This window comes from Notolepis coatsorum, assembly GCF_963971535.1.
Source record: "Notolepis coatsorum genome assembly, chromosome: 11".
In the NCBI taxonomy this organism is placed as follows: Eukaryota; Metazoa; Chordata; class Actinopteri; order Aulopiformes; family Paralepididae; genus Notolepis; species Notolepis coatsorum.
In genome coordinates, this window is record NC_140175.1 from 84,840,716 (window position 1) to 84,863,815 (window position 23,100).

Below are 23,100 nucleotides of genomic sequence, written 5' to 3' on the forward strand. Positions count from 1 at the left end.
ACTCAGCTGGGGTGTGTGTTTAGAAGAGACACAGAAGTTTATCGTTTTTGTTTTGCACTGACCCTCAGCTAAATTGTGTGTTGTGGTGAACACTGAAGATATCGTTTTGTTTGTTTTGACTCAGCTAAGGGAGGAGGAGACCGCACTGCCTCTGTGTGATGTGGACTGTTATTTACCTCTCTCTCTCTCTCTCTTTTCCACCTCGAGTTGAAGCTGGGAGTATCTGCAGAGCCGCTTCAGCGTCAATACCGTTTCCCCACCTCGAACACCAAGAGGATCTGCAGAGCCGCAGATAACTCTGCTGAAGGCAGTCTCCCTTTGTTTCAAGATTGTTACTTGCTCCTTTTTGACTCTGAAAATAAATACGCCCTAGTATTTGGCTAACTCTGAACTACCTGTCTGTGCTGTGCGTTTGAGGTCGGTTTCAAACCCTAACACTTGGTTCTGTAAAAAGTTAAAAGAATAAAGACCAAACACTATACAAAATATACAATATACAAACTAAAGTACAAACTAAAGGTACAAAATGACGTACAAAATCATCATCAGTGGTGTCTATGTTTAGTGAATCAGAGCCTGGCTATTGCATGAAAGGCCTCCCTGCCTATAATATATAGTATTGATTGCTGTAAAGGAATGTGGATCACTACCCACTTTCAAAACCTTTCTCAAGGGACACCTACGGGAGACTGCAATTCAACACTGGCCCCTGTAAATATCCTAACCCAACCCCCTCCAATGTACAGTCATTTACCTAGTATGGTTTTGTCAATAGTCCAATGTACAATTTTGTTTGTTTGTACAGTGTCTCCCCCCCCCCCCCCCTCAATGTACAGTTTTGCTTGTATATACAGTGTGCCCCCCCCCCCCCAACCACCTCCAATGTAGATTACCCAGTATGGTTGTCAATATCCCAGTGTACCCAACCCCCCCCCCACCCAACCTCCTCCAATGTACAGTTTCTACGTCAAATGTATATACTCCCTTTTCCTGACTCCTTCTGTATCACAAACAGTACTGTATTTGCAAATCTGGTATGTCATAAATGTATAGATGTAGCAGTACTGACTATCTGTATGTCATGTATGTCATATATGTCCTGATGAATTGAAAATGGGGGACCCTGATGTAAACAAGACGAAAGTCTTTCTCTGGTCTGCATCCCCTTAACAATTGTGTGTATTGAGCTGTACTGTATTGTACCCATTCTGCAATCTGTTAATAAAGTTTTCAATCAATCAATCAATCAATTGATGCAGACCAGAGAAAGACTTTCGTCTTGTTTACATCAGGGTCCCCCATTTTCAATTAATGAGGTAATCAGTATACATTCATCTTTCTCCTACCAATATGTTTGGAATATAATCGCATCTAGCTTTTAATATGACCCCTTTTCGTCTAGTTACTCTTACAATTATTGGGAAATCGAGCCTATCGCGATGATCTTCTGCTGCACCCTACTGGTCAACCGCTGGTTTGCAAAAAGCCCTGTAACCTGGAATCGCGCGATATTTGCATCAGGAGGTCAAAGTTGACCGTAGCCATATGTGTGTTGCTGCCCAGGCTAATGTAGCTCCTAGAGAGACAGCGAGAGCAGCTCGAGGTACATGTGCAAATATATACAACCTGGAGTTTTACCGTGGAGATATTGACTGTGTGACAATTCACAACTCAACACACAAAAAAGAAAGCAGTGCGTGTTTTGGCCGCGACCACTGTGGTCCATTCGCGAGTGTCTAAAAGAGCTCACTAGCTTTGATAGCCTGCTGAGGTTAGCCCATGGGGTTAGCCACACCACCAGAGCTCAGCTGATATAAGCTGTCATTACGAGGTGTTAGCAAGATATGCTAAAGGTTCGACCACTATTGAGTGCCTTCTTAGCTAACCCACGATTATTGACTTCTTCCACAAGCAAAGGTAAGCCAAGGTAAGCCAAATAGATTGAGCTAACGTTACTTTCTGAAAGCAGATGTGTGATCAGTGATTGAATGAGCCTGAATGCTATGGATGCAGCCCGATGGGATCAGGATCCCAAACAGTATATATATATTTTTTTTTAAATAAATATAACCTTCATTTAACAATGCAGTTTAATGAATAGAAAATTCTTGTTTACAATGATTTTAAAATCTTGACTTTGTTGGACTTGAAAATCAATCCCAACAAAGTTGTTAGCTATACCCCGCAACTGTATTTCATATATATCATATTTTGCCTCCTCCATTCTATATTATTGACACAAAGTGGCCCTAATGAATCCGTTGATGCTACCCTGCTGTAATCAGACTCGGTCACATAAAAGAACGACTGGACCAAATATCAAGATCATATTCAACAAGTTGTTGTTTAGGCGACATCAAGATTCAAGAGTTTATTAATCATCACACCAGGGCATATACAGTGAAATGCGGTTGCTACGATTGTGCAATAAAACAATTGTAATAGTAGTAATAATAATATAACTAGAATAGACATGATAAATATACATGTTAATAAATCACTTTAAAGGCACTGGATCCAACGCCTACACATAAAAGCTTAAACCCTTATAGATCAAGGTCATTAATTAAGTTTTGACCCATGGTCCTATACTGAGCACCCTGGTTTCTGTATCACGACAACATAAGGGGGAGGTTTATTAGGACTGACATGACTGTTTTGTGTGTTATTTACAAGTTGACTAAATGCCAATCAAGGTCCCAAATATTTTATCCTGGTAATGTTTTGGTTGTACTTTTATTGTTTTATCCACCATCACCAGGGCCTAGCAGGTTGGATGTGCAGGTAGCACCATACTTGGTTCTACATGTATCCATCATCACCAGGCCAGTAGCAGGTTGGATGTGCAGGTAGCACCATGGGGCTTGGTTCTACATGTATCCACCATCACCAGGGCCTAGCAGGTTGGATGTGCAGGTAGCACCATACTTGGTTCTACATGTATCCACCATCACCAGGGCCTAGCAGGTTGGATGTGCAGGTAGCACCATGGGGCTTGGTTCTACATGTATCCACCATCACCAGGGCCAGTAGCAGGTTGGATGTGCAGGTAGCACCATGGGGCTTGGTTCTACATGTATCCACCATCACCAGGCCAGTAGCAGGTTGGATGTGCAGGTAGCACCATGGGGCTTGGTTCTACATGTATCCACCTGTCCACCATCACCAGGGCCAGTAGCAGGTTGGATGTGCAGGTAGCACCATGGGGCTTGGTTCTACATGTATCCACCAGGGCCAGTAGCAGGTTGGATGTGCAGGTAGCACCATGGGGCTTGGTTCTACATGTATCCACCAGGGCCAGTAGCAGGTTGGATGTGCAGGTAGCACCATGGGGCTTGGTTCTACATGTATCCACCATCACCAGGGCCAGTAGCAGGTTGGATGTGCAAACTTCACCTCCCCATCCTTTGTTTTGCAGGTTGCCTTCTGAAGTATTCAGGCTTGCGGTGGACGATGAGTGCAGCGTCTGAAGACCTGCAGGCAAAACGAGTCGGCGACGCAGACGCAGACTCGGGTGAGAACGGCCACGTCGCAAAGAGACTGAAGTCGGAAGGAGAACAGGCCGAGGATGAGAGGAAATACCCCAAAAAGAAAGTGGTTCTCCTCTTGGCTTACTCCGGCAAGGGGTATTATGGGATGCAGGTTGGTAGCCAGTCCTCTACTCTTGTGCTTAAGTAGAATTATTTTGCTACAGGTGCTGCAGTACCTCTTGCTCACAATTTGTAGGTCTATAATCAGTGTTTCCCACTGTGATGGCCCACCACAGCATGAGTTCCCAAACGGACACGATAATGTAACAAGTGCTTCTTATGTTGCATTTTCCACTGTAATTTGATGCACATACATTTTCCCTCGCGTGTGCACAGACTAAAGACAATGCCTAATTGCCTCTACGAATGGAATGTACGTTTTGTGTGAATGTATCTGAGAACGTATTTGAACATACCTGACGACCTGCGCTATTGTTATGCAAAGTAGCCAGGTGGGTAATTAGCGAGTTAGCGCATCAGTCGAGTGCTGCTACCACCACCTGAGATAATGGCTAGTGACGCACCGATAATCAACAGACAATCGGTCTCAGCCAATGTGGGCTGTAAGAAGCACACGGTCCAATTACATTTTTATAGCCAATATTTTGCAGATGGTAGAATTGGCATTTTTGTGACCTTTTGTACAGGTACAGTTTTGCTTAAAGGAACAATCCAACATTATGGGAATTGCGCTTACCATCTTCTCCAGAGTCAGACAAGAAGATAGATATCAATTTCCTCTCTGTGCGTTCAGTAGAAACCAAACCTTGCTTACCACAAATTAATGGAAGCAGATACTAGGGTAACGTATATATATATGTCCGATACCAGGCTAGAATAGAATATTGGAGAATTTCTCTAAGATCTATACTAAGATCTGATACCAAGAAACATTAACACGCCAGAAATCAAAGCAAGGTGACTTGGTTTGTTGCATTTTTTACACGTTAATGTATTATGTCATTTTTGTTGTCACTCCAAAATGATAGTCCAAGTCTATACTATTCATTAAAGGTAATGGAACAGATTTGTGCTCTGTATGAGCCAATATCCAGAGCCCAGGTATCGGAATTGTGACTGAAAAACGTCAGATCAATGCATCCCTAGCAGATAAGGACTACTAGTCTAGCTTAAAGCCCCAGGAGAGTTGTTTTTGGCCAACAGTTAGGCTAGCTGGTACATGTGCCAATTGAACAAAAACATAAGACTGACTAATGGATTTCAGTAAATTCTTCCTTTTTTATATGATTTTCTAACCCCACCAGAACCTTCATGATGCCACATCACTATCTGAAGATAGGCATGTTTCAAACAAACAATCGGTTATCCATAATACGTAAACATCTGAAAAACAATATCTGTGCATCCCTATTAATGACCTCTGAACCTTTGGGAAGAACGCTCTTTAATTTCTTTAGTGCCATTTTGAATGTTTCAGAGGAATCCTGGAAATGCCCAGTTCAGAACCATAGAGGACGATCTGGTGTCTGCGCTGATTAAATCGGGGTGCATTCCTGAAAACCACGCAGATGAAATGAAGAAAATGTCTTTCCAAAGATGTGCCAGGACAGATAAGGTATGCCTCGCTTGGAATACTAAATACAATGGGAGCTCTACTTGGCAGAATGACATGCCCATTGCCCACTGAGAGACTTGAGATTTCATGAAATACCAACAATTATGCACAATCAATAGGATAATTATTTAACATATTGTCATTCTTTTGTGCATTGTACCTGTTCCATAGACTGGTTGAATAACTTGGTAGTACAGTAGATACGGTTTTGCCACTGTTTACTTATCTATTGTGTATTCTGAGTGTTTACTTGTCTCTTGTGTAGTAACAAGGAAAGATGATGGACATGTCACCAACTCACTCCTCTATGACCTACATACAAGTGGCTTTTGTTTCTATATTATTTTGGTCAGGGTGTGTCTGCTGCTGGCCAGGCGGTGTCTCTCAAGCTGTGGCTGATTGAAGACATTGTTGAAAAAATCAACAATCATCTTCCACCCCAGATCAGAGTGCTAGGTGAGACACGGCTCCTACGAAGAGTTAACTGAATTTCACAAACTAATAAAATTGTTTTATTTCTTCCAACATGACTGACTGTAACCAGTGGTTACCGCTTTCAAAAGAAAATGCCTGAGTCCTGTGCAGCGGTTAGAGTCTAAACCATTACGAAAGCATGGTATTACTGGTCCGCTGCAACTTGTTTATAAGATTCAGTCATTCTTTTGTGGATATTATGTTTCTCATATATCAACACATAACCATTGTTTATTCCAACATGGAGGACAAAACGGGCATTCTTAACTGTGAATCAAGAGGGAATTCTGCCTAAACCTCAAGAATTGTCTTAATATGGGGTTTAAAGGAGCACTTGTTCGATTTTCAATTGCTTCGAGTGACAACTATTTACACTCTACGTACAATTATGTGGTATGAGCCTACTCTGTCCGCACGTTTTAAAAGTACACTCAACCATTACATTACATGCTTATTCCACATAATGGAAGCGGATAGTGCTCCTCACTTTTAAAAGTCTACACAGTTTAAATTCCAAACGATCAAAACTTTTCGAAGCACACTCCTACGCAGAGCTGTCGCTATGCCTGTACGTCACAGCCTGCTAAACACCTCTGCCCACTGCACTCTTGAGTTATGCAGTGATGTAGTTATCAGAAATGTAAACTGACTACCTTTTCTGCGTAAGGAAACCATACCTTTTCCTTCCCGATTCGATTCCGATACCTAAGCTTTGGGTATCGGCCGATACCGAGTACTGATCCGATACCAGTGCATACATTAAAAAAAAATCTTTATATTATACATTTTTTTTTTTTTTTTAGCTACAGATACTGTTTTATATACTGTTTTTTAGTAATAACTAGAAAGTAATGGTATTTATTCAACAACAGGTGATTGTATAGATTAGTATTAGGGCTGAACAATTTATAATTAGCAAATCGCAAAACAAACTAAAAATCTCTATTTTTTTTTATATTTATTTAACCAGGAAGTCCCATTGAGATACAAGATCGGTTTGGGAGAGGGAGGTAAGGGGTTTTAGATTGTGTGTTGTGAAGTTTAGACTTCAGAGAGGGAGAGTAAATTACAGAAAAAAAGGTACCATTGGGTACCGGTATCGATTCCCAGGTAAAAAGAAACATTTTCAGGCTCTGTGTCCCGAAAAGACCCACTGTGTAGGCCAGATGCAAGCCGCATTTTACAATAAACCTCTGTGGGGCTGCTTAACATTTTTTATAATTATAATCGCAAATGTAATCTCAATCGCAATATCTGTCAGAAAAATCGCAATTAGATTATTTCCCAAAATCGTGCAGCCCTAATTAGTATCATTAATTGACAATTATGCTCAATGAGTTCACCCACGGAACGGTTGTTGGGCCATTGGTTCCGCACGGACGTTATACGTTGTTGCACTTGCTATCCAGTCAGCTCCGGTTCAGTTAGCTAGTAGTAACGTGCATGTTGTGATTTTTGATGCACAATAAATATTCAACATTCTCTTTTGAGACTGCGCCTCAGACTCTTATCCTTTGGCACTAAAAGCTAAACATTGTCACCGGTATGGCTGTCCGCAACATGTCATTAATTGCGTGCATGTGTGCGAAAGGTCGATCAGTGACGACACTTAGGTTAGCCAGTTAACGTGAGCTAGATGGAAAGACAATGTAACGTTACTTGTGAAAAAGTTATTTACCTTGGAATACTCCTTTGCCAACTTGCTGTACTTTGCTTGCATGTCTGCAGCCATTATTGCTGGATTATAAATAGCCCCAACTTTAGCCAAGGTAACGTTAAGCTAAAACTAGCTTTTCGGTTAGCTCTTCAGCTAATGCTAATAACACCAGCAAGCGAACACATCAGAGCTCCCTGTCACACCGCTCTGTCGGGATGATGGCATTTAAGAAAGTATCTGCTGTTAAAATGACAAACGGCATTGACACTTTAATTCACGGTTGATTAAAAACACGTTTGTTTTATAATGCTCACTCTCAGAACGTGTTGTTGATAAATTACGTCATATGGGATCGGAGCATAGAATTGACGTGTAGTCGCAGATACCGATACCAGCATTTTAGGCTGTATCGGAGGCATTTCCGATACTGGTATCGGAACAACTCTAGTTGCGTTCATCGTTGTTTTCATGGACACAGTGAATAAATAAGGCTGCATAGATGAAACAAAATGTATTAAACAGTTTTCAAAACATTTTTTGTTCTTATTTATAAAATGGACAAGAAAATATGGAGGGGAACAATAATATGATTTATTCAATATGTATAGTTACTTGTATAGATACGTGTATAGTAGGGGTGTAACTGTACACAAAAACCACGGTACGGTACGTACCTCAGTTTTGAAGTCAAGGTACGGTTTTCGGTACAGTGGGGGAAAGTTTGGCTTTCCATGTTCCACTCAGGGGTGATGTAGTGTGCAGTAACTAATTGTACTTGTAGGGCTGTCAACGAATATTCTATATTGAAATTAATAATCGACTTGTAAATATTAGATTGTGAAAAAAAACAGCCCCCGGTGGGTGGTCGTTAGTGGTTAACACTTTAACTGCCACACATGAGATATCTCTGGTTTATTAATATGTGGTTGAAAGCCACTCACGAGATTTCTCGTTTTTTTTTTTTTTTTTTTTGGCGATCTGAAATCATATTGCATCACGCGAGCCTACCCGAGTATACACGAGCACCGCCGGCGATCATATGTGGAAAAAAGCGCCCCCTATCGTCTCCCAGATTTTGGAATGGACTCAATGAAAATGGATGGGGAAAAAAATCCGGTACTCCACATTTTCCAGTCCACTGATCCAGCCGGGGTTACCACAGTTCATTCTGGAGCCTCTGAGACGCGCGGAATCATGTACTGCACTGTACACACGGTGGATCTATACACTTATCGATTTTTTCGAATGGTGATCAGGAATTGGAATATACCAGTTGGATACCATCTGATGTCAGGTAAGGAATCTATGTTATCAGTGTTAGGATAATCAGACTAATTTTGATGAAGTTATAAGCTGTTTTGTGAAATGGGCTCTTTCGGTTTCACTGTAAAAGTCCAAGAGGAAATCAACGCGGCGATTATCCGTGCGCGGCCCGAATGTGCTTGCGTGCACGTATAATATTGATCATCTAGCGTTTTTTTGAAAACGATTCATAAATAGGCCGACGAATATCAACGTTGTGGAATATTCCAGTAAAAGACGATTTTCATAGAATGGTCCAGAATGAACTGTTTTTTATCTCAACGGGTGCTTTTCTAAATGCTCTAAAACGGATAAAAAAACAATCTGCCTTGACAGCACTGACTGGAAAATAGTCTTTGATAAGCGACGGGCAGATTAGACACATAGCCATAATTTAAAACATAGATTAGGCGATATTAACGTTAACATTGAAGTGGATGGTGGCATCAAGGGGGTAAAAAGGAAAACCCGGCGTGGCACTCAAAGTGTTAACATACCGTTGTATTCGTTCGGTACACTACACAGCCGTTCGGTACGGTACACACTGAAACTTGTTCGGTTCAGTACGGATACGTGTACCTTTACACCCCTAGTGTATAGGTAGCGCCGGTTAGCTAGTAGATGTTTGACAGTGGAACGATGCCACTCAAGGTCTCTCATAAGTAGAAATTGTTTTAAATCTTTCTTTTATTCAAATAGGTTTCAAACGAGTGACCCAGGGCTTCAATTCCAAAAACAACTGTGACGCTCGCACGTACGCCTACATGCTTCCCTCAGTGGCCTTCGCTCCAAAGGACTACGACGTGCAGAATTCCGCAGCCTTCCGGCTGGAACCAGAGACACTCCAGAGGGCGAACCGCCTCTTTGCCCGTTACAAGGGCACCCATAACTTCCACAACTTCACCTCTCAGAAGGCAGCGCGAGACCCCAGCGCCCGCCGCTACATCATGGAGATGTCCTGCGGCGAAGCCTTTGTCCGAGGTGGCGCGGAGTTCGCCGAGATCACCGTGAAGGGCCAGAGTTTCATGATGCACCAAATCCGCAAGATGATCGGCCTGGTGATCGCGGTGATGAGGGGCTACACGGGGGAGGAGGTGATGGAGCGGAGCTGGGGGGAGGAAAAGGTGGATGTGCCCAAGGCTCCTGGCCTGGGCCTGGTGCTGGAGAAGGTGCACTTTGACAGGTACTTACCCCTAAATGTTATTCTATAGTATCAGGCCCAACACGCAGAGATTTCCCTTCCGACATAGATGCACACAACACCTCCTCTGTTGCATAGTCTTTTCTGCTGCGGACTCTTGGAGAAGCACCGATACCGGGCTAAAATGAGGTTATATGTTTCCGAGAATCGGTGCAATATTAAAATCCGATACCAAGAAACGTGTAAAATGCATAGTGGTCAGGTGGCGTAGCGGAGATTGCGTTCGTCACCAACGCCGGAGACGCTGGATTCGCCTGTTCGAATCCAGCTCCCGGCGTTGTCACCAGCTTGGCTGGCCGTTCACACTAATACAATTGGCAGTATTAGAGGGTGGGAAAGCTGGCGGGGTGGGTCCGGGTCGTTGTAAACAGCGACTCCTACAGTTCGGTCGGGGCGCCTGCTCAGCGCGGATAGGATCTAAGGGGGGTAGTGTGATCCTTCCACACGTTACACCCTCTCAGTGAGAGTCCGCGCTGCCAGGTGAAAAGAAGCGGTTGATTGGCTAGACGTGTGTCGGAGGAAGCCCGTGATAGCCTCCACTCTCCCAGACCGACTGTGGGGGGTAAGTGCGCAGCGACCAGGAAGGGGATTGGGAATTGGCATAACGAATAACATTGGGATGGGAGAAAATCGGAGGAAAAAGGAGGGGGAAAAAGATAAATAATAAAAAATAAAAAGAAATGAAAGCAAAGTGACTTTCATGCATTTTAGGATATCTGAAATTGAGACAAATTGATTATACATCTCAATTATTTCCATCCAGTGACCCCAAGCGGATGGTCTGAGTCTATAACTGTTAAAGACGATGGGTGAAGAAGTGGTGTTGGTGCCTCCCTACTGTGTGTGTATCTTACCACCCCAGCCTGCCACCACCTCCAACAATATAAGAACATGTGGGAAACTGGGTGGCGCAGTGGGCAAGGCGCTCGCCACTAACGCAGGAGATGCTGGTATCGAGCCCAGCTCTCTGCGTTGCTTCCGGCTTGGCCGGCCGTCATACTAACACAATTGGCAGTGTTAGAGGGTGGGAAAGCCGGTGGGTGGGGATTGGACGTTGTGGACAGCGACTCCTACAGGTCGGTTGGGTGACGCCTGTACGCGTGAATATTTTAGGCAACCAACTTGTGTTTAGCGTTTCTCTGATTGGCCACTACGCCCATGTGACCGCGGCAGCGCGAGAGAGCTGCAGCGCGGAAATAGGCTGTCTATTGCCATTCTCTAAGACAAACTCTAACCTTAACCAGCTCCTTAACAGCGCCTAAACTTAACCCTTCTAACCTTAACCAACTCCGAAACAATGCCTAACCTTAACCCTAACCTTAACCAACTCCGAAACAATGCTTAAAGTTAACATGCCTAAACTTAACCGGCGAAAGAATGCACGTTAAAATTTTTAAGGGAATCGAACTTGTCACAAACGGACCGCAGGATCCACAGCAAGGCGGCGCTACCAGTTGAGCTAGTTGTCGATGTTAAAAGAGGGGGGGATTACTGCTACATAATGCTGCCGCGACAGAGCTCCGCGGCAGACCGGAGCTGCCGCTCCGCTCTGCTGCTGCCGCGGGGGCGTGGCTAGACGCAAGTTGGGCGTGGCTAGACACAAGTTGGTTGCCTTTAATATTTAGGCCGCCTGTACAGCAGAAATGGGAAGTATCGGGGGCAGCGTGAGCCTCTCACTCGTTACTCCTCGCCACTGAGAGTTCGAGCTGTCTGGTGAAAAGATGCGACAGGCTGCCTCCTCGTGTACCGGAGGGGACACGTGATGCAAGGCTTCTATCCTCACTACAGCCGACCAGTGGGAGGCATAGTCTAGCAACGTTCAAGACAGGGGAGGGGAGAATTGGAATTATGAAATTGGGATGGGAGGGAAAAAAATTAAAAATACAGAGAAAAAGTGGAGAAAAAAAATAATAAACCCTAACCCTAACCCTAATGTGGGGAAACATTGCAAGCATATCAGTCTCACATCGCACCGTTTTTATTTGTGTTTTTATTTTGCTATTGCTTCTGGGATGTCACTCTCTCAATTAGCGTTGTGTTGATATATACGTTTTCTTGCATACTGTTGTTCATTTCTTTCTCAACAGGGAGTTACAAGATAACACCTTTAGGTTTCCTGGCCCCTGCTGGATTCGTTCTTTGTTCTGTTCATTTAATTGTATCTAGTCCAAATCTTTCAAAGATTCAAAATCTTTTCCAAAAGAGGTTACACAATGAAACATAAAACAGACAATTCAGTAGAAATACAAAGTGGTAAAAATAAACGTCATATGGCATATCAAAATGTGGTTTTGCTATATCACAAGTCAGTCAGGATCAGAAACGGGAGAAAACGCAAAATTCAAATGTGTCATTAACTAACACTTAAAGGAGGTGTTTTTAAGATGGTCAGAAACGACATTGAATTAAACCATTTAATCTCAAACGCCTACAAGTCCTCTGAGGGGTCACATGATCATAATGTCAAATGGTAAATGGACTGCATTTATATAGTCAAAGCGCTTTATAACTTGTGCCTCAAATTCACCCATTCACACACCGACGGCGGAGGCGACCATGCCAGGTGCCAACCTTCTCATCGGGAGCAGTTGGGGACACACACTGAGCATTGGACACACTGCCAGGAGGAGCCTGAATGGAAACGGGAACCTTCAGATTACCAGATGACCACTCTACCTCCTGAGAGAAATAGTTTAATTCCTGACTTGACCTCAAATAGGACGCGCTCCCTAAACATTCTGAGCCTTCCCCCTTTTTATTTAAATGTTTTCAAGGTACAACAAGCGCTTCGGAGGAGACGGTCTCCACGAGCGTCTGGAGTGGACCCAGGAGGAGGAGGCCGTCCAGGCCTTCAAGGAGGCCCACATCTACCCCAGCATCGTGCAGACGGAGACTGAGCGCCAGGAGGGCTCCATGGAGAGCTGGATGGCCACACTTCCTATACATGACTATACGGCCACGGCTACCGGGAACCAGGGGAACAAGGACCAGAGACAGGTGGGATGGGAGACGATGAATCCTCGTTCATAGTCCAGACATGGTGTATGTGGAGCAAAACAACTTGATTTTCTTTTTGGTTCATAGAGGCATGATAAGAGCTTTCTGATGGAGAAACATTTCCCAGGGTTTATCCTTTGCAGTAAAAGTGTAGGATCAGATCGCTACTCTGTATCCCTTTTTAAAGGTAGAATCTGTAATGTAGTCAAACGGCGAGCTCTAGGCAAAAGATGACAACATGGTATTGCACTTTGTTTACAGTTTATGTTTTTGTCTGATGTGTGGATTTGATTTCAGTGGGTATAGGGGAGGTGTTGCCATTGCTGGCCACACCTCAGGCTCTGCCAAGAGAGGTCTAGAGAAATTCACAGTATAATAAGGTACTAAACTCCAACCCAGACAAAAAAACTAAAAAGAAAGTTAACAAAGTGCAATACCAAACGGGGCTCTTTTGCCTAGAGGTCACTGTTAACGGATTATACCTTTAATGTAGCAGCTACTTCAAGTTTGGGAAGTGATGCGTCTCCAGTCTACAGACACATAGTATCCAATATACTGACTCATACCCCAGTTAAAGGTCCAGTCTGCGATCCCAATGTAAACAAATGGTTAGTCAAAAATAAAACATGAGAACAGACATGTTTTCAGTCTCTGGTTGACTGACTGAGCTATTGATACAAGGACTAACACTAGATAATGGGTACAGTTCTTCATTCTATTCACTGTTTTGCGAGTGTAAAAGGTGTGTACCGGTATGTAATTAACAATGTAAATATATCTATTGCCATTTACAAAGGGTTATGAAAGTGCCAAATAGCATATTTTCAACTCCAGATGAAACTCTTAAAGAATGTATGGTAAATACTTTACATTGATATAGTAACATTTTTATAATAATCACAGAATGGGCCTTTTAAGTCGGCTTTAAAAGAAAACAACATTGTGGGAAATGTGCTTACCGTTTTCTCCAGAGTAGTAGAAAGCTATCCGGCTACAAACTAGCCTAATTTAGCACAAATGAATGGAAGCGGATACGGATCAGCTAGCCTAGCATAAAACTCCGGGAAAGGTGATTTTGGCCAACAGCTAGGCTTATGGTCCCTATCCGCTTTGATTTATTTGTGCTAAGCTAGGATAGTTTTCTGTTGAACACAGAGGAAGTTGGTATCGTCTTGTCTGACTCTGGAGAAGACGGTAAGCGCATTTCCCATAATGTTGTTGCATTGCTTTAAATTATTTTAGAATAAGATGTTGTTCATATCAATACAATCGTCTTTACATGAATAAACTAGGGCTGTCAGTTTATTGCGTTAATTAGATTAATTAATTACACAGCCAATTATCGCATTATGAAAATTTACTAAAAATTCATTTAAAAAACGAAGTAATTTTCTTTTTATGAATTTTCTTTATTTAAATTTTTTTTATCTCTTCATTCCATAAGAATGTAGAATAAACATTTACAAACTTTGTTTTAAATGGTCCATTTGCATGTTCTTGGTATTTGATTCTAGGGCCATCTATGGATCTCAGGGAATGTATTCCCAGTGTAAGAAATACTGTGGGCTAAATCCACAAAGAATGGATTGCACGGAGCAAGTTGCACCCTTACTTACAATTCATTATGAAATGAAAATGGAGGACCCTGATGTAAACGAGACGAAAGTCTTTCTCTGGTCTGCATCCCCTTAACACATTCGGGACGGGCCACGTATATATCCGTGTTTCGAATCCATGCTTAAGGGACCAACCACGGATATCTCTGTCGCAAGGTTGTTTTGGCTTTTATTCCATTTTAATAACCTATTCAAGGTCGCCGAGCTGCACTGCAGATGTACCCTACTCTTTGAATTCGAAAAAGTGCATTACCGGCCAGATCCTCTTAGGGGCGCTGTATCGATAATGCAGTGTTCCCTGTGGCAGAAGTTGTCTTTTTTTTTCTGGATTTTCAATGTAGTTTTCTACTCGCCTGAAGCGATCCCTATAGCCTGTTGCACGGAATACGTTTTGGATTGCGGATTTCACTATGCAGTAAGGGAATAATATATTATCAGCCAATGGACATATCGATCTACCAGATGGCGATCGATAACTGGGAAATGGTCTGGGGGATCCAACCGGCTCATGGTAATTTCACGTAAATTACATGCTGATCAGGGCTTGTTGATACTCAACCAGCCGATCAGCGTATGTGGCTACTGAGACGAACACGGTTATTGGTAATCAATAATCAGAAACGACGTCCCCCGCCATGCTTGAGGATCGTACCGATCATATGCCGCCTCAGACCTACTCCTATCCAAGCTCCCGGAGGGTCATCAAAGAGAAGCCGCCTATTCTCAGTCCTTGCCCCACAATGGTGGAATGAACTACCCATCCCAGTTAGGAGACAGCCGAATCCCGTCCAATCTTTCGCCGTCGACTAAAGACTCACTTCTTCAACCATTATCTGAAATGATTATATAAAAAAAAAAAACCTAACCCTGACTAACCTTACTGTCATGCACTTGTCCTAATAAACTAACCTACACTGTAACACGCAACACTTGATAATAATAATAATAACTATTTGTATAGCACTTTTCATACAGAGATTGCAGTTCAAAGTGCTTCACAACAGTAAAAAATACAGGCATAAGCGAGCATAAAAAGATAGACCGGTAGAATCAGATAGACAGGTAGAATCAGTGTTTCACATTAGGATCTAGCATCCCAATAGGCTCTCCGCTTACAGTTTTCAGTAACACAAATAGTAAAAATAGTTTAAAATGATTCAGTTTAAAAATAGTCAAAAAATTATAAAATAGAACGGACATAAAAAATACAGGCATGAGCGAGCATAGCAAGATATGGCAAATCACAGTGTTTCACATTAGGATCTAGCATCCTAATAGGCTCTCTATTCAGTAATACTCCTGTAATTCATGAACAAATAATCAGTGTTTCACATTTGGATCTAGCAAATAATAAGAATAGTTTAAAATGATTCAGTTTAAAAATAGTCATCAGTAAGAAGTAAAAAGTGCAATAACCGACACATGAATTTGAATAGTGCAGGTAAATACAAGTTGTGTCAGGATATCCCTGATGTTTCCTCTTGCCACTAGGTGGTAGCAGATATCTATCAGTGAAATGCCTGAGCAAAGAGATAGGTTTTAAGCTGTCTTTTAAAGATGTCTAGCGAGTTGGCTTCCCTGATGTTTTGGGGTAGTTTGTTCCATAGTTTTGGGGCATAGTTGATAAAGGCTGCATTACTTATCCTCTTTTGACTGCTTCTGGGAGCCTCTAGTAGTCCAGCAGCTGATGATCGCAGTGTTCTTGCTGGTGTGTAATTTATTAGAGCAACACTTGATGAACATTGTTACTCAGCTGATAGAGTTGTACCCTTCTTGCTGTCTTGTCGTACAGAACTTGTAAGTCGCTTTGGATAAAAGCGTCAGCTAAATGACTAAATGTAAATGTATATGCAGTTTGAGTTTTAACTGTAGCTTCTGTATAACCGAAATGCCATTGGATATAACGTTAGTAGCTATTAGCCCTTCCAGGAAATATATTAGACCAAATCCTGTATAACGCTTATATTCAAGATGCTATAAAATGAGAACGTATTGATGAAAAAATTATTTCTTTAAGCCATTTTGAAGGGACGGTTTATGGACTCAATTGACAATGAGAATGGACAGATAGCAATACTATAAAGTATAGATTTAGCTCTACAAACAGCCCCACGGACTGTGCAAGTCTGTTTACATATGCTGGCCGTCAACAGTGATTTTAGACTCATCCAAATGGCCGCCAATGTGTTAACAATTGTGTGTATTGAGCCGTACTGTATTGTACCCATTCTGCAATCTGTTAATACAATTTTCAATCAATCACCGTGCAGATTGATTGAATGAAAATTTTATTAGCAGATTGCAGAATGGGTACAATACAGTACAGCTCAATACACACAATTGTTAAGCGGATGCAGACCAGAGAAAGACTTTTGTCTTGTTTACATCAGGGTCCCCCATTTTCATTTCATAATGAATTGTAAGTAAGGGTGCAACTTGCTCCGTGCAATCCATTCTTTGTGGATTTAGCCCTGTGTCTGTTACTAGGCTTGAGTAAATTGTAATGAACCAAATGAGAATATCAATTACATTTTTTTTACTGTGAATAACACCATGCTAAAATTGACCAGACCTGAAAAATCTAAGCAAATGAATAAAGGGAAGATGATTAAACAGAAGGTTTTGTAGATGCAGTACTGAATTCTGCCATCCAGACACATGCAATTTGAAATATGATTATAGAATATAAAATATCAGGCCTAAAATGGTTATGCGATAAAAATGTGATTAATTAGATTAATTAATTACAAATCCTGTAATTAATTAGATAAAAAAAAATTATCGCCTGACAGCACTAGAATAAACCAAATATTATGAATAAAATCATTAAACGGAACTCTTAAACCAGCAGTAAATTAGATTAGATGTATACATTAATCTAATATGGTACTTCAGTTCTCTCGTGTTTTGCTCATATTTGCTTTTTGTTGCTTTTCTAGGATGAAGAAGATGAGGGTAATGGATCGGATTAAGTCACCTGCCTGTTGAAACCAGAGACAATATTCTCTCACTTCCTTGACAAGAATGAGCTTTGTTTTGCCATGGAGTTATGTTACCAAGAATGACAATACCTTTGGAATCCAGGTGTGGAATAAAATGTAGGTTCTTTTAAACTGGTGTTTGTTTTTTTATGGTCTCCGGTAAGTATTTACTGGACTGTTTTGGGTGTGGATTTTTATAGATAAGATGATAATAATAATAATAATAATAATAATAATAATACTTTTTATTTGTAACACACTTTATATTTGTAACAAATCTCAAAGTGCTACATGAAAGGAGATGAAGATAATTAAAAAAAAAAATTATAAAACAACCAATGAAATGAAAAACATTCAGATCAAAGTCGGCTCTAGACAGCAAAGAAATAAAATATCAAGTTTTTAAAAACACACCAGGCCCGGTAGCTCCATTTAGGCAAATGCCTTGTTAAAAATAAATGTTTTTAGTCTCCTTTTTAAATGCCTCAACGGACTGTGGTGCTCTCATATGGTTGGGGAGGGCATTCCACAGCCGATGTGCAGCTTAGCAGAAGGCCCGGTCGCCCATGGTGTGGAGGTTCGTCTTGTGTTTGGATTTGAGTGTGTTTGAGTTTCCAGAGCCGGTGAAGCGAGTGGAGGTCGGGGGAGCGATGAGTTCCTTTAGATAGGAGGGGGCGTTGTTGTGGATGCACTGATGGGTGAGGAGGGAGACCTTGGACCTGAAGGAGACTGGAAGCCAGAATGGAGTATGCGTGTGATATGTTCATATTTCCGCAGTCTCATCAGGATCCTAGCAGCACAGTTCTGGATGTACTGGAGCTTCTGGATGCTCTTGCTAGGGACCCCGATGAGCAGTGCGTTGCAGTAGTCGAGCCTTGAGAAGACAAAGGTGTGAACAAGTTTTTCGGCATCTGGCAGGGTGAGTGTGGGACGGAGTCTTGCTATGTTTCTGAGGTGGAAGAAGGAGGTTTTGCACAGGTGTTTAATGTGGGAGTCAAAGGTCAGGTGGGGGTCCATTTTTACACCCAGGTTGGTGATTACAGGTGAGCGGGGGAGTTTCTGGCTGGAAAGGTGATGCTGTTTATTGGGGATGATTTATCTGGTGTTGGGTGCCGATTATAATGGCTTCTGTCTTGGAGCTGTTAAGTTGCAGGAAGTTGTGAGTCATTCACGCCTTTATTTCCTCAAGGCAGGTGGTCAGTGTGGATGAAGGTGGTGACGGCAGAGGGGAGTGGGGCAGTCCTGAGCTAGAGTTGGGTGTCATCAGCGTAGCAATGGAAGGATATCCCATGCCGGCTGATGAATAGTGTGAAGAGGTTGGGACCGAGGACGGAACCGTGGGGGACGCCGCAGGTGACTGGCTGTGTCCGGGAATTAACACCTCAAGGACACGCTCAGTTCTGTCTGTGAGCATTGTCCTGTGGGATTATGCCCCCCCGCGGCTAAATTAATTGGTCCCACAGAACCTTGCGTCAGCACACACACACATGAAAACACACTGAGACACGCACACACAAATTGGCCAGGCTGCTGACAGTGTATGAGAACCTCCCCCCCCCCCCTCTCTCCCCTCCCCACCAAAGGTATCTGCCAGTGCAGGTGGGTGACTGTCACTCAAAGCGCATTGCGAGTATGGGCGGAGCCCAGCCAAAAACAGCTTGGACTTTGCAAGGGCAGAAAGTGGTGCACCAAAGTACTTGATTAAAAATACATAACAATGAATTTTATTGAAAAAAAACGTATGTGTTCCATAGACTAAGGAATTGTGTAAAATTGGCCAAATAGTGAAAAATAAAGCAAAATATGACCCCTTTAACTACTTTGGGTCAGGTAGTTTAGGTAGTTAATTACAAACTACCTATATGTTTCCCTACACATTTAGCATGTTCCTGATTCCACGTCAACTGTCCTCTCCTTAGAACACCCTCAGGCTGCCTATTAAAATGCTCAAGTCAGAATGACTGGTGAGTTCATCAGCTGCCAGTTTGAGTTTACAGTAATATTAATGTCATTCTAAGCTAACTATCAAAGTGAAATGAGAGATCAAGGTTAAACCATTGAAAACACCATATGAAATGAATCATATTTATAACATTACTGAAATAAAGACATTAGGAGAGGAGTTTTTTTTTTTTAATATTTCTCCTTCATTCTTATTTCTTTTTTACATTTATTTTTATTTTGGGGGTCCAAGACAAAACATACCTGTGCATTTGATTGTACTCTTTTGCCTTGTAATATTAGAATATGCTTGACCTTAAATGTATATCTTTCAATGCCAGAGGTTTAAATATTCCAAATAAGAACGAATTTCTACTTAGGAGGGATGTGGATTTTGCCATGATACAGGACTCGCACTTGCTTCGTGATGACTTACGTCATTTTGCAAGCAAATTTTACCACTCAATTGCATCTGCTTCTGCGACTACTAAATCAAAGGGAGTCTTAGTGCTATGTAAAAGTAATCTTATTTGATCTTAATGATACATGGACTGATACGGAGGAGCGGATTGCTATTGCAAAGATCCAATTAGATGGTAAAAGTATTAGTTTAATCTTGATTGAGTTCAACAGAGTCTGTTTCTGATCTAAGAATTGTATGGGAAGCAGTAAAAGGATTAATCAGGGGTAATACTACTTAATAATACTATATGCATCTAAAAAAAATATAGAAAGGCGCTAAATTGGAACATATGGAATTAAAATATCCTACTCTAAATTTAGTGATGCGCTTTCCCTCAAAATAACAGATTAAAAAAGAGATTAATTAGATGATCATCTATTGGCCCTGAGACTTAGAACAAATTAGCATTTTGCTGACATTGTTAGTGCATGGCATGATAATGGAAGACGGTAATAAGAGTGGAAATGTAAAAGCTCTAAGCAAAAGAGCCCTGCTTTTTATTGCACATTTACATTTTGTGTTTTGGTCTGATGTGTAGGATGGAGTTTAGTAACTTATTATACTGTGAATATCTCTCGACCTCTCTTGGCAGAGCCTGAGGTGTGGCTAGCAGTAGCAACCCCTCCCCTATTCCTACTTAACATCAGACCAAAACATTTAGTCAAAGTGCAGAAACTAAAGTGCAAAAAGTGCAGAAAGTGCAAAGTGCTCTTTTGCCTAGGAGTCGCTGTTTGACATAGGAATAATAAGAACATAAAAAGTTATAAACCTAGATAAAATAAGGAATACAGAACAAGAAACGTGTTGAATCCTTCAGATGAAAGGTATTGTTACATTTCCTGATCTAATCATTTGAATGTTTTCTAAGTTAAAAGTTAAAGAAATTCCATACTTTCCAGGTAATTGGTATGGTATAACATGCATGCCAACTTGGACTGAATACAGATTACCAAGACATTTCATAATGGACTTCTAATATGGTCATTCACCTCTTCAGTTGATCGATAAACAGCCGACTTCAGCTATTTTTAAGATGAAAAGCACCTCTGTGACCGGCAATGACTAACTAACTCACTCATTCATCAGTAATTCACTCACACTTAGCCACTCTTCCCCCTAGTGGCGGCGCACAGGCATGACACCTAATTGCAATTGTAAGTCAAGTCAAGAGTTTTATTTGTCACGGCATACAAGTATACAATGAAATGCGGGTGGTCTTGCCCGCAACGATGTGCAATACAGTGGTACAACATATATAGAATCCAATAAAAACAACATTGTGCAATAACGGGTAACATGGTGTGACATCTCGGTATCTGTACATAGTTATTTACAGAGCATATAGGACATGCTAGGTAGCTTTGGTAGTGCAATACACTGTTACTGTTGCTATACTAATTTAAAGTGGCCTTTCCTTTTGGCAATAAGTGTGGGTGAGTGCGGCATGAGTGTGTGCCCGCTCATGTTAAAGTGGCTGCTAGTGCACAGCGTGCGTGTCGTGTGTGTGCTTGTGTGTGGATAGTTCAGTGTTCTGTGGCACTCAATGTTCATTGTTCAAGGCTCTGATGGCCTGGGGGAAGAAGCTGAGCCTAAGCCTCTCTGTCCTAGTAGCTGGGGTTCGCAGGCGTCTGCCTGACCTCAGCAGCTGGAACAGGCTGTTATTGGGGTGGTGGGGGTCTTTCATTATTCTGCAGGCTCTGGATTTGCACCTCTTGTTGTATAGAACCTGCAGGGGAGGTAGTGGAATACCCGTGGTGCGCTCGGCTGAGCGCACCACTCTCTGTAGGGCCTTCTTGTCCTGTGCCGTGCTGTTTCCATACCAGGCAGTGATGTTTCCGGTCAAGATGCTCTCTACAGCTCCTGAGTAGAAGGACTGGAGTATCTTCCCCGATACGCTGAACTTCCTTAACTGTCTCAGGTGGTAGAGGCGCTGTTTCGCCTTCTTTACTACTGTGTCTATGTGTGTTGACCATGTCAGATCCTCTGAGATGTGGACCCCCAGGTACTTAAAGCTGCTCACCCTGTCCATGGTAGCCCCGTTAATCCTCAGTGGTGTGTGTGTCTCCTGCTGTCCTCTCCTATAATCCACAATCAGCTCCTTGGTTTTACCAATGTTCAGGAGCAGGCTGTTGTCCTGGCACCAGCTTTCCAGTACCTCAACCTCCTCCCGGTAGGCCTTCTGGTCGTTGTCCGAGATCAGCCCCACCACCACCGTGTCGTCTGCGAACTTCACTATGGAGTTGGAGCTGAACTTGGCCCCACAATCGTGTGTGTAGAGTGAGTACAGCAGGGGGCTCAGAACACAGCCCTGGGGGGACCCGATGCTCAGGGTGATGGTGTTGGAGGTCTGACCCCCCACCCTGACCGCCTGGGGTCTTTCGCTCAAAGTCCAGTACCCAGGCGCTCAGGGCGGAGCTCAGACCCAGCTCGATCAGCTTGTCCACCAGTCTGGTGGGGACTATGGTGTTGAACGCTGAGCTGTAGTCAATGAACAACAGTCTCACATAGCCCCCCTTCTGACGGTCAAGGTGAGAGAGGGTGCTGTGCAGTACCTGGGAGACCGCGTCGTCAGTGGACCTGTTTGTCCTGTATGCAAATTGCATAGGGTCCATATCACTGGGGAGGGAGGCACAAATGTGGTCCTTGACCAGCCTCTCGAAACATTTCATGACCACAGAGGTGAGTGCCACCGGTCTGTAGTCATTTGGACATGTTGGGGAGGGTTTCTTCGGTACAGGGATGATGGTAGACATCTTGAAGCAGGCAGGGACCACTGACTCCGCCAGGGATTGATTAAATATGGCGGTGAACACCGGGGCTAGCTGGTTGGCACAGGACTTAAGTATGCGTCCTGTTATACCATCTGGGCCAGCAGCCTTCCTGGTGTTCACCTGCATAAATGCTCTTCTCACACTGTGTTCCGACAACGAGAGAGCGTCCCCGCCCCCCCGCGGTTGCCCCCCCCCCCCCTCCACAACAGCCGGCGCGCCAGTGACGTCACTAGCCGGGGAGCTAGCAGCGCCACTGTCTACACCAAACCGAGCGTAGAAAGAGTTGAGCTTGTCCACGAGGGAGGCGTCGTCGCTCCCCATTGAGGGGGCGCTGACTTTGTAGTCAGTTATTGTCTTCAGTCCCCGCCATAAGCCTCTTGTGTCGTTTTGTGCCAGTTTTGTGTAGAGTCGAGACTACTCTATTGCAGGATGATTTGCATCAATGACAGTGTATTATTTTTTATTTTTTTGCTTCTTCTCTCCTCTACTCTTCCTCTTCTCCTCTCTAACTTTCTTTCTCTTCTTGCTCTATCTGGCCGTGTTGTTCTGTCCATCCGTCATTATAGACCTCAGGGGAGCAGGAGAGCACAG

General features: G+C 42.8%; 1 protein-coding gene across 4 annotated transcripts; it reads left to right on the forward strand.

Annotated features, from left to right (window-relative positions):
- Positions 1–1,559: 1,559 nt before the first annotated feature.
- pus1 (pseudouridine synthase 1) lies at positions 1,560–17,466 on the forward strand. 4 transcript variants are annotated; one of them, XM_084325159.1, is made up of 7 exons: positions 1,560–1,927; positions 3,419–3,642; positions 4,969–5,106; positions 5,460–5,562; positions 9,239–9,722; positions 12,515–12,737; positions 17,293–17,466. In XM_084325159.1, exons 2-7 carry the CDS (start codon positions 3,454–3,456, stop codon positions 17,323–17,325), a joined length of 1,170 nt encoding a protein of 389 aa, XP_084181285.1. In that variant the 5' UTR covers positions 1,560–1,927; positions 3,419–3,453; the 3' UTR covers positions 17,326–17,466. The 4 variants fall into 4 exon arrangements, with proteins under 4 accessions (XP_084181285.1, XP_084181284.1, XP_084181286.1 ...); XM_084325158.1 differs by having other exon boundaries at positions 1,560–1,917; XM_084325160.1 differs by having other exon boundaries at positions 1,578–1,603.
- Positions 17,467–23,100: the final 5,634 nt, after the last annotated feature.

Coding starts and splice junctions, on each gene's coding strand:
- pus1 (XM_084325158.1), top strand. CDS start 1,845: ATGCTAAAGGTTCGACCACTATTGAGTGCCTTCTTAGCTAACCCACGA. Junction 3,643..4,968: donor AGGGGTATTATGGGATGCAG/GTTGGTAGCCAG, acceptor TGAATGTTTCAG/AGGAATCCTGGAAATGCCCA. Junction 9,723..12,514: donor GAGAAGGTGCACTTTGACAG/GTACTTACCCCT, acceptor AATGTTTTCAAG/GTACAACAAGCGCTTCGGAG.